The sequence below is a fragment of the Macrotis lagotis genome, chromosome X (genome assembly GCF_037893015.1).
Source record: "Macrotis lagotis isolate mMagLag1 chromosome X, bilby.v1.9.chrom.fasta, whole genome shotgun sequence".
Lineage (NCBI taxonomy): Eukaryota > Metazoa > Chordata > Mammalia > Peramelemorphia > Peramelidae > Macrotis > Macrotis lagotis.
The window spans coordinates 47815412-47829344 of record NC_133666.1 but is presented as its reverse complement, the minus strand read 5'-3'; the positions used below and the strand labels follow the sequence as shown (position 1 = coordinate 47829344).

The 13933-nt window shown below is 37.0% G+C and overlaps 1 protein-coding gene across 1 annotated transcript in view; it reads left to right on the top strand.

Moving 5' to 3' along the window:
• The window catches only part of ABCB7 (ATP binding cassette subfamily B member 7), a 101974-nt gene that overhangs the window by 76177 nt on the left and 11864 nt on the right, over nt 1-13933 (top strand). Inside the window, exons 7-14 of the mRNA XM_074205422.1 lie at nt 1395-1483; nt 1576-1663; nt 2192-2366; nt 3438-3595; nt 4066-4229; nt 4380-4509; nt 7008-7179; nt 12261-12364. Of these exons, the coding sequence (XP_074061523.1) occupies nt 1395-1483; nt 1576-1663; nt 2192-2366; nt 3438-3595; nt 4066-4229; nt 4380-4509; nt 7008-7179; nt 12261-12364 (1080 nt within the window). The remainder of the gene's footprint in view (nt 1-1394; nt 1484-1575; nt 1664-2191; nt 2367-3437; nt 3596-4065; nt 4230-4379; nt 4510-7007; nt 7180-12260; nt 12365-13933) is intronic.

Sequence of the window (13933 nt, the reverse complement as noted above, 5' to 3'; positions counted from 1 at the left end):
TTGCTAGACTAGAGGGCCCTCCCCCCCCCTTTATTTTTTGCTATGCTAGAGAGCTTTCCCTTTTATACTACTGACTGATTTTTTTTTTACAGTATTGAAATAAATGAAATCTATAAAGATCTGGTATGAAGTTCAGAATTTGGCTGAAGTAGACGTTCAGGAGTTCAAGCAGCCATCTTTTTAAAAATTGATATTTATTTTATTTTTCCAGTTACATGTTATGAAAGTTTTTCAATAGTCATCCACCTGCATATTTATAAGTTATGCAAATTTCATCCACCCTCCCTTCCCACCCACCCCCACCTCAACAGCGAAGAGTCCGGTGAACATTTTATATTGGGGTGTGTGTGTGTGTGTGTGTGTGTGTGTGTTTAACATGTTTACATATTAGTCATTTTCTGTATGATGAATTAGGACTAAGGGAAAGGAAAGAAAATCATAGAATGGGAAGGAAAAATATAAGAGAAATTTTTAAAAATTGAACATAGTATTCATTCAGATTCTGAGATTTTTGTTTTGTTTTGTTATGGTTTTTTTTTCTTTGTCTGGATGTGGATGGTATGTCCATAACAGGTCTCCCAAGGTTGTCCTAGTTTTCTCAACTGCTGAGAGCAGCTGCATCCATCAAAGTTGATAAACTCACAATGTTGCTGTTAATGTATATGTTGTCTTGATTCTGCTTCTTTTACTCAGCATCAAGTTCCTGTAATTCTTTCCATGCTTCTCTAGAGTTCAACCATTCATGGTTTCTTATAGAACATAATCCTCCATAACATTCATATACTATAACTTGTTCAGTCATTCCCCAATTGATGGATATCCCCACAATTTCCAATTCTTTGCCATTACCAAAAGTACTGCTATGAATATTTTGAAACATGTGAGACTTTTCCCATTTTTTATGATTTCTTCTAAATATAGACCTTATATTGGTATTGCTGGGTATACTTCCATATTGCTTTCCAGAATGCTTAGATTAGTTCACAACTCAATTAATAGTGAATTAATATCCCCATCCTCCAACAACCTCTCCAACATTGATCATTGTCCCTTTTTGTCATCTTAGCCAATCTAATAGGTGTGAGGTGGTACCTCATAGTTTAATTTGCATTTCTCTAATTAGAGATGATTTGGAGCATTTTTTCATGATTATATATAGCATTAATTTCTTGAAAACTACCTAGTCATATCCTTTGACCAATTATCAATTGGGAAATGACTTGTAACCTTATAAATTTGGTTCAACTCTCTATATTTTAGATATGAGACCTTTATCAGAACCCCAAGCTGTGAAAATTTTTTCCCAGTTTTCTGTTTTCCTTTAGACATCCACCTTGGCAGGTGAGTTTGTTTTGGAACAGTACCGATTTCTTGTTTCTCTTTTTCTCCCCCAGTATTACAGATGTGGTGCCCAGTTTGCACTTGTCACCTTGGGAACATTGAGTGCTTACACAGCTTTCACAATTGCAGTCACACGATGGAGGTAAGCTGTACCCCAGAAGCTAGTTGGGATTTAGAGCTATGTTCCCTTGGTGGAACAGATTGTTTATGGCTTTGCCCATTTTTGTTTTATAGAACTAAATTTAGAATAGAAATGAACAAGGCAGATAATGATGCAGGTAATGCTGCCATAGACTCGCTGCTGAACTATGAAACTGTGAAGGTAATGTACTTATTTATGCTTTTTGCTACACTTTATACTGTTACTAAGACTTAGAGCAAGTCAGATATCTTCTTCATGTCCAAGGAATGTTGTGGAATATCAATTTGGAAGATGAAAGTTGCCTCTTCCTTAGGGAGTACCTTATTTTTAATTTGGTACCATCTTAAAATTTTACCTTTTAAATGAATTTCTAAGGGATGAAAGTATGGTGATCAAGCTGATTCAGAATGAAAATATAGCTAGTTCTTTAGGCATCTTTCAAATGCTGTTCTCTATGTTGGAGCCAGAGCTTACAGAGATTAGCTTGAAAGTATACATATGACAACTTTCAGAAATAGTTAGTAACTGGTTAAAGTTAAGCTTACAAAGTGGGGAATAGTATATAACTGGATTGTATCTATTTAAAGTCAGTGATAGAGTCAGGTATCCAAGGATTTAAGAACACAGACCACAAATTGCATTTGCCGATATATCAGTTGGGTGCATATAAGTTCTTTCTCTAAATACTTGTCCTTGTGTGTCCTGTAGTATTTTAATAATGAAAGGTATGAAGCAGAGAGATATGATGGATTCCTGAAGTCTTATGAAGCAGCTTCACTAAAGAGCACTTCTACCCTGGCTATGCTCAACTTTGGACAAAATGCTATTTTCAGTGTTGGTCTAACAACAATAATGGTTCTTGCTAGTCAGGGAATTTTGGCAGGTAATGAATACCTTTACCCTCTCTCCTCTTTTTACCTTTATGAACAAAGACAAATATAAGATCCATACATGCCACTGTTGACTGTGAAATGCATGTAACAAAGAATAACCCTAATAGAATTGAGGTATTTTTCTTGGTTGAAACAGAATATGTTTTCCTGATTGTTTATGATGCTTTTCCTTTAACAACTTTTTTTTTAACTTAATACTACATTCGCTTCTACATTAGGAAGGCATTGACTTCACTGTTAGTTGGCCTTACTATTTGTCCATGTTGTGTCTATAACATCTGGGTCTTATATGACAAAAGTTTTTTTTTAATCAATTGCCAAGGCTTTTTTCATTTATTCTGTTGGCCTGCTAGGTTTTGGAATTTGACAATTAAAGCACAAGATTCAAAATGGGCCATAGTCAAAACAAAGCAGTCAATAACAATTTTTTAAATGGGACTTACTAAAAGAAAAATAATACTTTTTCTCTGAGTCCTAGACCTCTTTCTCTGTGTTTCATGTGCCCCATTTTCAAGATTTCTTCCATGTACTCCTCCCCATCATTTAATTTATTATCAATGTGATAATAGGTATGTCATTTCCCAACATGAGTTTGAATCATAAATTAAGACTTAACCATTGATCCTTTAGCATCTCTTCATGTTTTTACAAGCCCTCAATATATGTTGCTAGCTTATTTCTATATCAGGCAAAGCTATGAATGAATTATGAATGAATTCTTTGTTTTGGAGAAAAGGATTTTATTTCTCTCTTTGCCCTAATCTTTCCCATAACTTTATTTCATAATATTTGAACAGTAAACTTTTTTGTCTTCTATTTAACTTATCCAGAATTATCCTATAACTTCTGTGAGGACAACAGCCTAGTTTTAATGTATGTACGTACATTCAGACTTTGTCTGTATGTAACTCCTTTTGTGCTAGAACAAAATCATATGCACAAAGTAGGGAGTTCATTTTGAACTGTATTCCAGAACAATAGACTTGAAGCTTCTCTCAGCTGGGTAAGTGTCATCTCAATTCATTCTTTCTTTTCCTCCTCTCAATTCTTTTTATTTTGAGGCACCCTTACTGTTGGAGATCTTGTAATGGTGAATGGACTGCTTTTTCAGCTTTCACTGCCTCTGAACTTTCTGGGGACTGTGTACCGAGAGACCAGACAAGCACTCATCGATATGAACACTCTATTTACACTACTCAAGGTAGACACACAAATTAAAGTGAGTACTTTATTCTTTTTAAGTGTTTGTCTTATCCCCTGAATAGAATTATGCTAGGGAGATCATCTTTTTTTCACTGACTGAGCTAATTTCTTCTTTGCCAGATGTGTTAAGTGGACTATATAGTAGCCTTTTCTTTCATATTGGGAAGGAGTTTTATGCAAAGGGACTTAGCTGGGGTTTACTTTGTTTAGATTTTGTATTATGCACTTGGTTTTCTTTTGTTTATAATGAATGTTGCAGAATTTGTGATGGAAAAAAGTTGCTTAGAAACGGTGTTCAAAAAGGAATTTTTCTGACCTTTAATGGGGAAGAAAATGGGAGGGAGGGAGTCCTTTAAAAGCCTCTTTACCTCTTCTTTCCCCATTATTTTCTTTTTTTAGCTGTGTGAAATAGAACATTTTCTTCATAGTTGGATGCGAAGCAGTGGGTAAAGTGTTGTGTTGTTTTTTTTTTCTCATTCCTACTAGGACAAAGAGATGGCATTTCCCCTTCATATTACACCAGAGACAGCTTCGGTGACTTTTGATAATGTACATTTTGAATACATTGCGGGTCAGAAAGTGCTGAATGGAATATCATTTGAAGTCCCTGCAGGAAAGAAAGTGGCCATTGTAGGAGGTAGTGGGTCAGGGTGGGTAACTTTAGAAAATTCTGCATCATTGATTTCCCACTGTGCCTTGTCTTCTCCACTATAACATCATTACAGTTACTTGGAAAATGTCTGCCCAGTGCCAGTTGGACTTAAACTAACTCCCCTTTTCTGTTTCTTTCCTATTTTCAGAAAAAGCACAATAGTGAGATTACTATTTCGCTTTTTTGAGCCCCAGAGTGGTAGCATTTATATTGCTGGTCAGAATATACAAGATGTTAGCCTGGAGAGCCTAAGGAAATGTGTTGGAGTGGTGCCTCAGGTATATTTATTATCTTTTAAATGTGATCTTTTTTTTATATACATCATAAAGAGAAAAAACAAGATGCTACTGTATAATCAAATGTTCAACAGCAGGACAATGTGCTAAAAACTGAGTGTCCTAAGGTACTTAGCTTAGTTCACTTTTATAGATCAAATTTTATGGTCCCAAAAAACAAAAAATCTAAAAGAGATCTGAAAAGATTTCCAAACTCAAAATTTTAAAAATGAATGTTAAAAAAATGTTTTTACATGTAATTGGGGGAAGATAAAATACTAAACAAACAAACAAACAAACAAAAAAGCCTTCCAAGTCCCAATCAAATGATATAACTTATTTGGAACAGTTCTAGATGTAATAAAAACCTAGGACAGCCAGATAATTTGATATTTACCATGTTGTAGTTTTCAGTGTAAGAAAATATTATGTTTGTAGAGATTTAAATTAGAAAAACAATTGTCCGTTATCTTATTTGTGAAGAGTAGGGAGAAGCATTATGTTGTAGTTCATAGTGTACTGGACTTAGAGTAAGGATGATTTAGGTACCCAGACTGTCTCTGACATACATAGATTGCTTGACCTTGAGCAAGACTCTCCAACTCTCTGAACCTTAGTTTCTTCATCTGTAAAATGAAATCCTTGAAACAGATGACCTCTTAAGACCTTTTCCAACTCTAAGTCTATAATCCTGTGACTTCTCTCTCCCCCTCTGAACCCAAGTTGAACTTCATTGGTAAGATAGAGAGGTTTACATGTTTGTAAAAAGGCTGGAAAGGAGTCTTCTCATTTTTTTTTAATCGAGAAAGAATTCACAGAGAAGATAAAAGCCTAAGCTCCTGAATAAACAAGAAAGAGGTAACCTCAGAGGGATTGTGCAACTCTTTCTTCTAAGCCCACCAAGTACCAAGAGAAAACTAAGAGTCAGAAGTGAGGATCAGTTTAATTTTGAATCTTAAATATATTGGTTAGTGTTGCTGAATTGCTTCCTTCCCCCTTTTTAAAACTTCATCATTTTAAAGATGACTATAATCTATCAGAAGATGTAAGTGATCTAAAAATTAAAATTATCAATAAAAAACATTTAGAAGCAAAAATGGGCTATGATATTAGTTTACAGTTTTTGAAGATTATAGGTCAAAAGATTTGTAATTTTATCAGTGTGTGGGCTTTGTCTACTGCCTTGATGCTTTAGGGGGCAACCTTCTTTAGTGGCTGTGGCCAGAATATAAGACTTATCATTTGATTGGTTGACCTTCTGGTGAAGAATTTCTGTGAATGTATCTAGCTAGGTCTTCAGATGACAAATATGTAGTCCATCACTGTGCCCATGTATGAAACCTTTCCAGCTTGATAGAACCTACCAAAATATCTATTTACTGGAAAAAATCTTTAGGGAACTTAGAACTGTCACCATGTCATGATGAGGTATTCCAATGGGATTTTGATGAAAACCAGTGTGGCGATTACATTATAGACGATAGGTCCTTAGAATTAGAATATTCTTATCCTGGACAAATCACTTAACTTATATGGGTCTTGATGGTTTTAGCTATATATGTCACATCTTACTGTTGTTTAGGACTCTACAAGGATTATACTTCAATGATGTTGAGAAAAATATATTTAATGTGAATAGAACTTGACTTCTTTGGAGATAATAGCTCCTATTTTATTTAACACATTCCTCACAACAATCTTGTGAGGTGTGGGGGAGTTTAAAGAGCAATTATTCTCTTTTTGTAAATAAGAAAATGAAGTTTAAAGAGATGAAATCACAACTGGATCTCATGCCGTAGGCTTCTGGGTCTTCATGTCAAATGTCCATTCCATTCCAGTGGGAGCATTAATTATGGCAATATAGAAAGTGTTAATGGGGGACAACTAGGTGGCAAGTGGATAGAGCACTGGTCCTCGAGCCAGGGAGACCTCAATTCAAATCCAGCCTCAGGCACTTAAAAATTGCCTAGCTGTATGATCTTGGGCAAGTCGCTCTTCCTTAAACCCATTGCCTTAAATAAATAAAATTAAAAACAAAAAAGATGAAGTGTTGATGGCAGAATTACTGTTTTAAATACCTCAAACCATACCCTTAGGGTGAGGATGTTGTTTAGGAAGACTATAGTGCTTCTCAGTGTATTATTACTTATAGAAAATAATTGTGGTTCTCCTTGTTTTGTGATAGTCTTCCAACCTTTTGGAAATAGAAAAGAATTTAGAAGATGCAAAAGCAGAGCTTGCCTTTCTAAAGCAAAACAACTCTAGATTATTTCAGTAATCTATATTGAAGCATTGAACAAAGACTTTACACAGTCCATCACTAGACAAATGCTCAAAATTTTTATAGCTTGAATAAGGCCTGCCAGATAGAATTTTTCCCCTCACTGGGAAGCATAAGCATATCCCAAAAGAACAGCCCAATTCCTCTTATATCCTATGTTTTGAGTACCTTTTCTTTAAGTGTCATGTATTTCTTAACATTTTTTCCATATTTGCCCTAGGATGCAGTTCTCTTCCATAACTCCATCTATTATAATCTCTTATATGGAAAAATGAATGCTCAAGCTGAGGAGGTTTATGCAGTAGCAAAATTGGCTGGAATCCATGATGCTATTCTTCGGATGCCTCATGGATATCACACTCAAGTTGGGGAACGAGGGCTCAAGCTTTCTGGTAACTTTCTGCTCTTTAGACTCTTTTTGTCAGTGTTGTCATCGTCGTTGCCCTCCCTGTTACACGAAACAAAATCATCCAACCCTTCTTTTCTTGACGATTTGGTGGTTAATATGACTGGATTCCGAATAAGAAATTTAAGTCATCCCCACCTCCCCTATCCAAAAATCACAACAATAACACTGAGTCTTAACATTTAAAAAAAGTTCAATATATATAGTCTTCAGAACTTATAGACTGTCTTGACATTCCCCTCTTCTTCCCCTCCCCCACTTCACACCCTGAGTCAATTAATGATATGATCCCATCATTACCTCTTAATTGACCTATAAGCTATTCAATCCAGTAAGGAAAAAGCTGAGCTTATTATTTGCCTGTAGGGTAGCAGGGAAGAGAATGATCTTGTGGAAAATATTGCATGTGTCATCATGAACTGCCATTGTCATAAGAATCTTTGTAAAAACCATGGGCTCCAGAGTGGAGGAGAAGAGTAAGGAGCTTCAGAAATCTGAAGCAGCTTTGAGGCACCAAGCCTAGGGACAGACTCTCTAGCTGGGCTTGCCCATCTAGTTTGCCTACCTCACCTTTCTCAAATGTCTTTCACTTTGTTACACAGCTGGAAATTATGCCAGAGATTCATTTTGTTTAATAATCAGTCTCTTAAAATGTCAGTACCTATAGAACATCACATTCAGATATTAGTGTTATATATTTCAGTTTTTATTATTGCTATCCCTGTTTTAAAAATGAAGAAACAGTCTTATGGAGATTGATACCTATGGACACTGTCCTTAGGGAGTATGACTTTTGATTGAGCAGGAGTTGCTGAGTGTAGGGAAGGGGGTGGGAGATAAATGGAGAGTAGTGTCCTTTTGGGGACAAATTATCCATAGCATAGGCTTGAGGATGGTTATTCTAGTTGGAGGTTTAAGCCAGCCAGAACCACTGAGAAAGAGATAAGTGATTTCCAGATTTTGTCTTGGGGATGGTTATGCACCCAGAAGCAAGGGAGAAAACTACTTCTTCCCAGCTTCCTTCTTTTGCTCATGCCTCTTGTTTCCTAGGGCCCAGAACTTAAGCTAGTATTGGGTTACATAGGATCAGAGTATCTAGAGTTGTCAGAAGCCTTAGAAATCCTAGTAGAAAAGCCTAGTACAGAGGAAGAAACTAGGACCCAGAGAGGGACGTGCTTTACCTAAAGTCACACAATGAATCAGTGGCAAAATTCTGGTCCCCTGGCTCCAAATCAATCCACTGCTGTTGCTTTTCAGGGTTTTTTTGGGTTTGTTTGTTTTAGTTTTAGTTTTTTGCTGGTTCTTCTTCCATATCATGCCCACTGACTATGGGTTACCTCCAAAGATCTGCCCTGCATCCCCATCTCTTCTCCCTTTATGCTGTCTCACTTCTTTATCTCATCAGTTCCCATGGATCTTTATGTAGATGATTCCCAGACCTATATATTTAATGCTGGTGTTGTCTCCTAAGCTACAGTCCTGTGTCACCAACTGCCTTTTGAACATCTTCAATTAAGCATGTCCACAACAGAATTCACTATCTTTTCCCCATATCCTCCCCTCTTCCAAACTTCTTCCCCATTGGATGTATAGTTGAGACATTGCTAACCTCCTAGTCACTCAGGTTCCCACCCTCATTCATAACTCTACACCTTCAATTCATTTTTGCCCCCACCCTAGTTCAGGGCTCTCAGCACTTTTTGCCATGGACTATTACATTAGCTTTCTAATCAGTTTTCCTTTCCTTGGGTCTCTTTCCATTCCAACCCCTTCTTTCTGTTACCTCTAGAGTCAAATATAAAATTATTTATGATTTAAGTCTCTTTTTAACATGTCCCTTTTCTACCTTTCCAGTCTTCTTATATTTTACTCACCTCCACTTCCCTTTACCATACAACTCGGCTGTTCTTTGAATGGGCCATTAGCACTAGTTTCTCTGTCCCTTTGCACTGATTATCCCCAGGGCCTGTCCTGCTCAGTCCCCTCACCCCTGCTTCCAGTTTCCCACTTGACTCTAGTTCCCAGCCCCTTGTCTCTACCTCACCCCCCCCCCTTACTTTGTGTGTATCTAGTTATGTACAGGCCACCTTCCTAAGAATGTGAGCTCCTTGAGGGCAGGTATTGGATTTGGGCTGGACTTGAACTGCTTGGGCTTCACACAGTGTCCAGCCCAGAGTACATGCTTACTTAATAAATGCTGACTGATCACCACTATGCCACTGCAGTGTGGATGAAAGCTTTTGTGGACTAGCTGGAAAAGCTGACCACCATATTATAGCATCATTTCCATAAAGGCAATGGGAACCAAGATCCAAATATGCAACTTAAACATTTCTAACACAATCTGTTCATGAGTTAGAGAGAGAGAGAGAGAGAGAGAGAGTATGAGAGTGTGCTTTGAGATTGGTTTGTTTTGTCTTATCTGGATTATAGACCTTTGGATTTCTGAACCTGTGAACTAGGCTGCACTTTGCCTAAAATAAACAGTATTTTCATTTCCTTCTTGTTTTAATGAGTAAGATTTGATTTGGCATTTGGAAGATGCCTTTTTTGGTCTCGTTTTGAAATAAGTTTTTATTGAAAATCTCTTTTTCCAGATGATCATCTCTGTTTCCTAATATATTTCTCCCCCCCAGACACACACAAACTGAGAGCTATCATTTATAATAAGAAATCTACAGAAAGTGGGGAAAATATGTTCAGCAAACCACCCAATACTTAAACAAATCTACCATTATATATGCAGCAGTCCCCAGCCAAAGTCTTTGGGTAGGAGTAGGTTCTAGGAGAATGGGGGAAGGTGCTACCAACTTTATAAGTAGAGTCAGCTACTTAACGAGTATTTTAAGGATTATTGGTGTGATCATAGCCTTTCTCCATCTTAGTCTTTATGAGTTGTTGAAAAAGAAAAAATATATCATCCAGTAGCTAACCTTCTGGTAATGAGCCTTTCTGAATTTAGCTAGATAGGTCCTCACATAAGACATAACAGTCACTCAGTTCAGCTTCAGTACCTGAGCTCCACCGACCTTGTTTGCAGAAACTCAAAGTTAATTCCACACTACAGTGAGGCATGGAGTAAGACATTAGTGGAGTGAGGGTCAACAGTGTTTGTGTGTAGCTTTGCTAAGTTTATTATAATGTTAGCTTGGGTTATTTTGAAATTTTTTAATATCACATTTCTGGAGGAAAAACATAAAGTCATGTCCTTTTCCATATCATTGGATACCCAGTGGACCTTAATGCAGCTCAGACAAATTCTCCCTTCTGTTTTCAGGACAAATAGAAGTCCAGACACTTATCCTTCATAGAGTCATAGAATCTTAAGAGTTGAAAAAGCCCTTAAAATTCAGATTCCTTCCTGGGCCTCAGTTTTTGCCTGTATAAAAAAATAGGGATTTGTAGTAAATGGGCTCTAAAGATTTTTTTCAAGCTTTGACATTCTGTGATTCTAGATTAAATAATTAAGTCTTCCAAGCAATACAGGAGTCCTCTGTTCAACATCTCTAGCCTTTACTTATTTGTAATTTAGAACTCAGGCAAACTATCCTAATGAAGAGAAGAATGAAGTGGAGTTCAGGAGAAAAGGAGCCTTGGCAAGTAGTGATAATGAAATAAGAAATATAGCTAGCTGAATATAGAAAGCTGAACCCTTAAGGTTGAAAAAGACCTGAAAAATATACACAGTTGTCTGTATATGGCCACCAAAAAGAATTCTGGAGAAGGGTTCAAGAATTAGACTGGCACATGAGACACTCAACAAGGCATCTAGCAGGAGATAGGAAAGTTGAACCATTTATAGGATGTGCTTTGGTGTGTTGGAGAATGTTTTGACTAAGGTAGATGGTGCAAATGGTGTAAAAATGCCCTCATTTGTCTAGTCTGGTTGGTTATTCTCAAAATAGACTCAGGCTGTGGTCAAGTTGTTCTAACAAAATGAAAAAAAAGATGGTTCTCTGTAAAATAAATTGCTAGGGGCTCACTCTAGTAATTTCTTTTCAGAATACTTCCTAGCATTAAAACACTTTGAGACAACTTCCTTTTACCATCTTTTTTTTTAAAACCATCTGTACTACTTTATCATATTCAGAATATTGACCCTGAGGTCCTTCACCCTTAAAAGAAAAAAATTAATAAATTGCACTCAGGCAAGGTTGTATACTGATATGTCATAGTGGAAATACCCTTGAACCAATAGTCAGAAGATGAGCATTGTAATCCAGGTCTTGCCATAACTAGTTTTGTAACTGAGCTTTCTGTATCAGAATTTTCTTTGTCATCTGTAAAATGAGAAGATTAAGTCTCCTTTCCAACTTTCCAAAACCGTGATTCTATATTCATTGTAAAGAGAAGTTAGGAGTGTTCAATAAATATCTCTGTCTTGGAAGATATTGTGGGAAATATCCTTCTATAAAGACTGTTTTGTGTGACTTTCAGAAACAGAAATGAACCTGTAGCTCATTGGTCTGATCTAGTTATACCTTAAAACTTAGAGCAAAAAACTTGAAATTTTCCCCCCCAAAATTCTAGGTATTCTATTTAATCTGTTTTCTGTTTTCTGTGTTCCCTAAGATGGAAATTCTTTATCTGTAACTTGTTCTTAGCATATATTCAAGGAGTTTTCTCCCATAGCCTAAAGTACTATATAATGGTCATATTTCTGTGAATACTGCCACTGGTTATTTTGGGTCTGCTAGTTCAACACTTAAGCTGTTCATCTGTTTGTTATTCTATCATTGTAATCTAAAATCAAAGTTGTAATCTCCCCTCCCTACTTTCATTATTTATTTGTGGAACAGAAAATCCTTTCTTAAAATTTACATTCCTGTGAATTGAGATGCTCCCTAAGTGTCTCACATTTAGAACTTACATTCTGTAACTAAAAATGAGGAATGTTGTTCAATTCAGGAGTGCTGGGGAATATTGAGGTTGTCTCCTGGTGAGGGATGAAAATACTGGGGTTGTGAGATACACACACACACACACACACACACACACACACACACACACACACATATCCTCTACCTTCCATAAGAGCAATTTTGTTATTTGTTTGTTTTTGGCCAGGAGGAGAAAAGCAGCGAGTAGCAATTGCCAGAGCCATTTTGAAGAACCCACCTATCATTCTCTATGATGAGGCTACATCATCATTAGACTCAATTACTGAAGAGGTAAATTAGGGTTACATTGTAAAGATTTACTTTGTACCAGCGTTTTTTATCTTTTTTTTTCTTTAGGAGTGACTCATCCGGAACGTAGCTGTAGTCCTTTAAGCTTTTGATCTCATTCCAATATAAGTGGTCAGTAGGAGGTGCCATTGAGCAGAGTAGGACAGACCTTTTCCTTGGATTGGCCTCAAGATTGCCAAGTTGTATTGAACCAGACATAGGAATGTCAAGTCCATTTGCAAACTTGTCTCCGGTTGGAACCCTGTGACGCCCTATGCCACAGGCCAAACCTTGCCTCACCCAAAGCTGTTGGAATTGCCTCGGATGCTTCCTGAGGCAGAAGCCTTTTGTCCATCTCATATGGAGGTGTTTGGTTGCCACTTAACACTCATTAAAATAAGTCATGTAAATGCTTGTGACATCCTGCACACCAGAAAGCCTCTTGCTCATCATAGAGCAACTCACTAAGATGCAAGTCAGGTACACGGTAACCTGCAGTGCTGCTATCAATTTATATTCATTTCACAGGGAGGGCTGTGAAACATCAGGATGTTGTGACACCAATGTCACGACACCACCACGGCAACTGCATCAGCCTTCATAACCACATCCTTGCATTAAATACAAAAGTCTCAACAGCAACAGTAATTTCATGAACTAATCTCCTTATCTAGAACTGAAAATAGGTGAATGTTGCAAATTGTTCCCATTTGTCTGGCTTCTTATTTAATATACATGGAAACATCTGGTGTTAAGGGATAGAGCAAGTTACCAATCTTATTGGTTTAATAGTGTTTAATAGACTTTGGATAGGGAGGTTCAATGGACAAAATCTGTTTCAGAGTTTTATCTGAACTGGTTTAATTATAGTGTATGTTATTAAATCTAGGGTCCTATCTTACCTTTAAAAGTGACTCCTGAATAGGACCATCTCCAAGTCAGCTGCCTGTTGTTGTGCAGTCATTTTTTTGGTATCTGACTCTCATGACCCCATTTGGAGTTTTCTTGGCAAAGTTACCAGAATGGTTTGCCATTTTCTCCTCCAACTCATTTGAGGAAACTGAAGCAAACAGGATGAAATACTTTATTTGTCCAGGATCACATAACTAGTAAGTGTCTGAGGCCGGATTTGAACTTCAGTCTTCCTGACACCAGAGCTGATGCTCTGTCCACGTACAACCTAGGTGCCCTATTAACTGCCTACAAAGTATAATATGAAAAGTGTCCAAAGTTCTCCACTTTTATGAACAATTCTCCTCTCAATCACCCTGAAATTCTCACCAATAGTCATTCCTTGAGGTTTGAAAGCCCTCTTAAATTGTAGATAATGGAATTTGAGAAGGGAGTATTAAAGTCTTAAATCCCTCAGATGATGGTGTGCTAGAGACCTGAGTATGAATATTACTTCAAACAGGAACCATTTGACTGCACAGACCCTCAATTTCCTTATCTGTGAAATTCAGTTAGTACTCACACCACTTGTCTCATTATGTATTTGCAGGCCTTAAAATGCTAGTTGTGTAAGAGGCATTATTTTTAAGTAAGCAGACTGGAGAACCCTGGAATATTGCC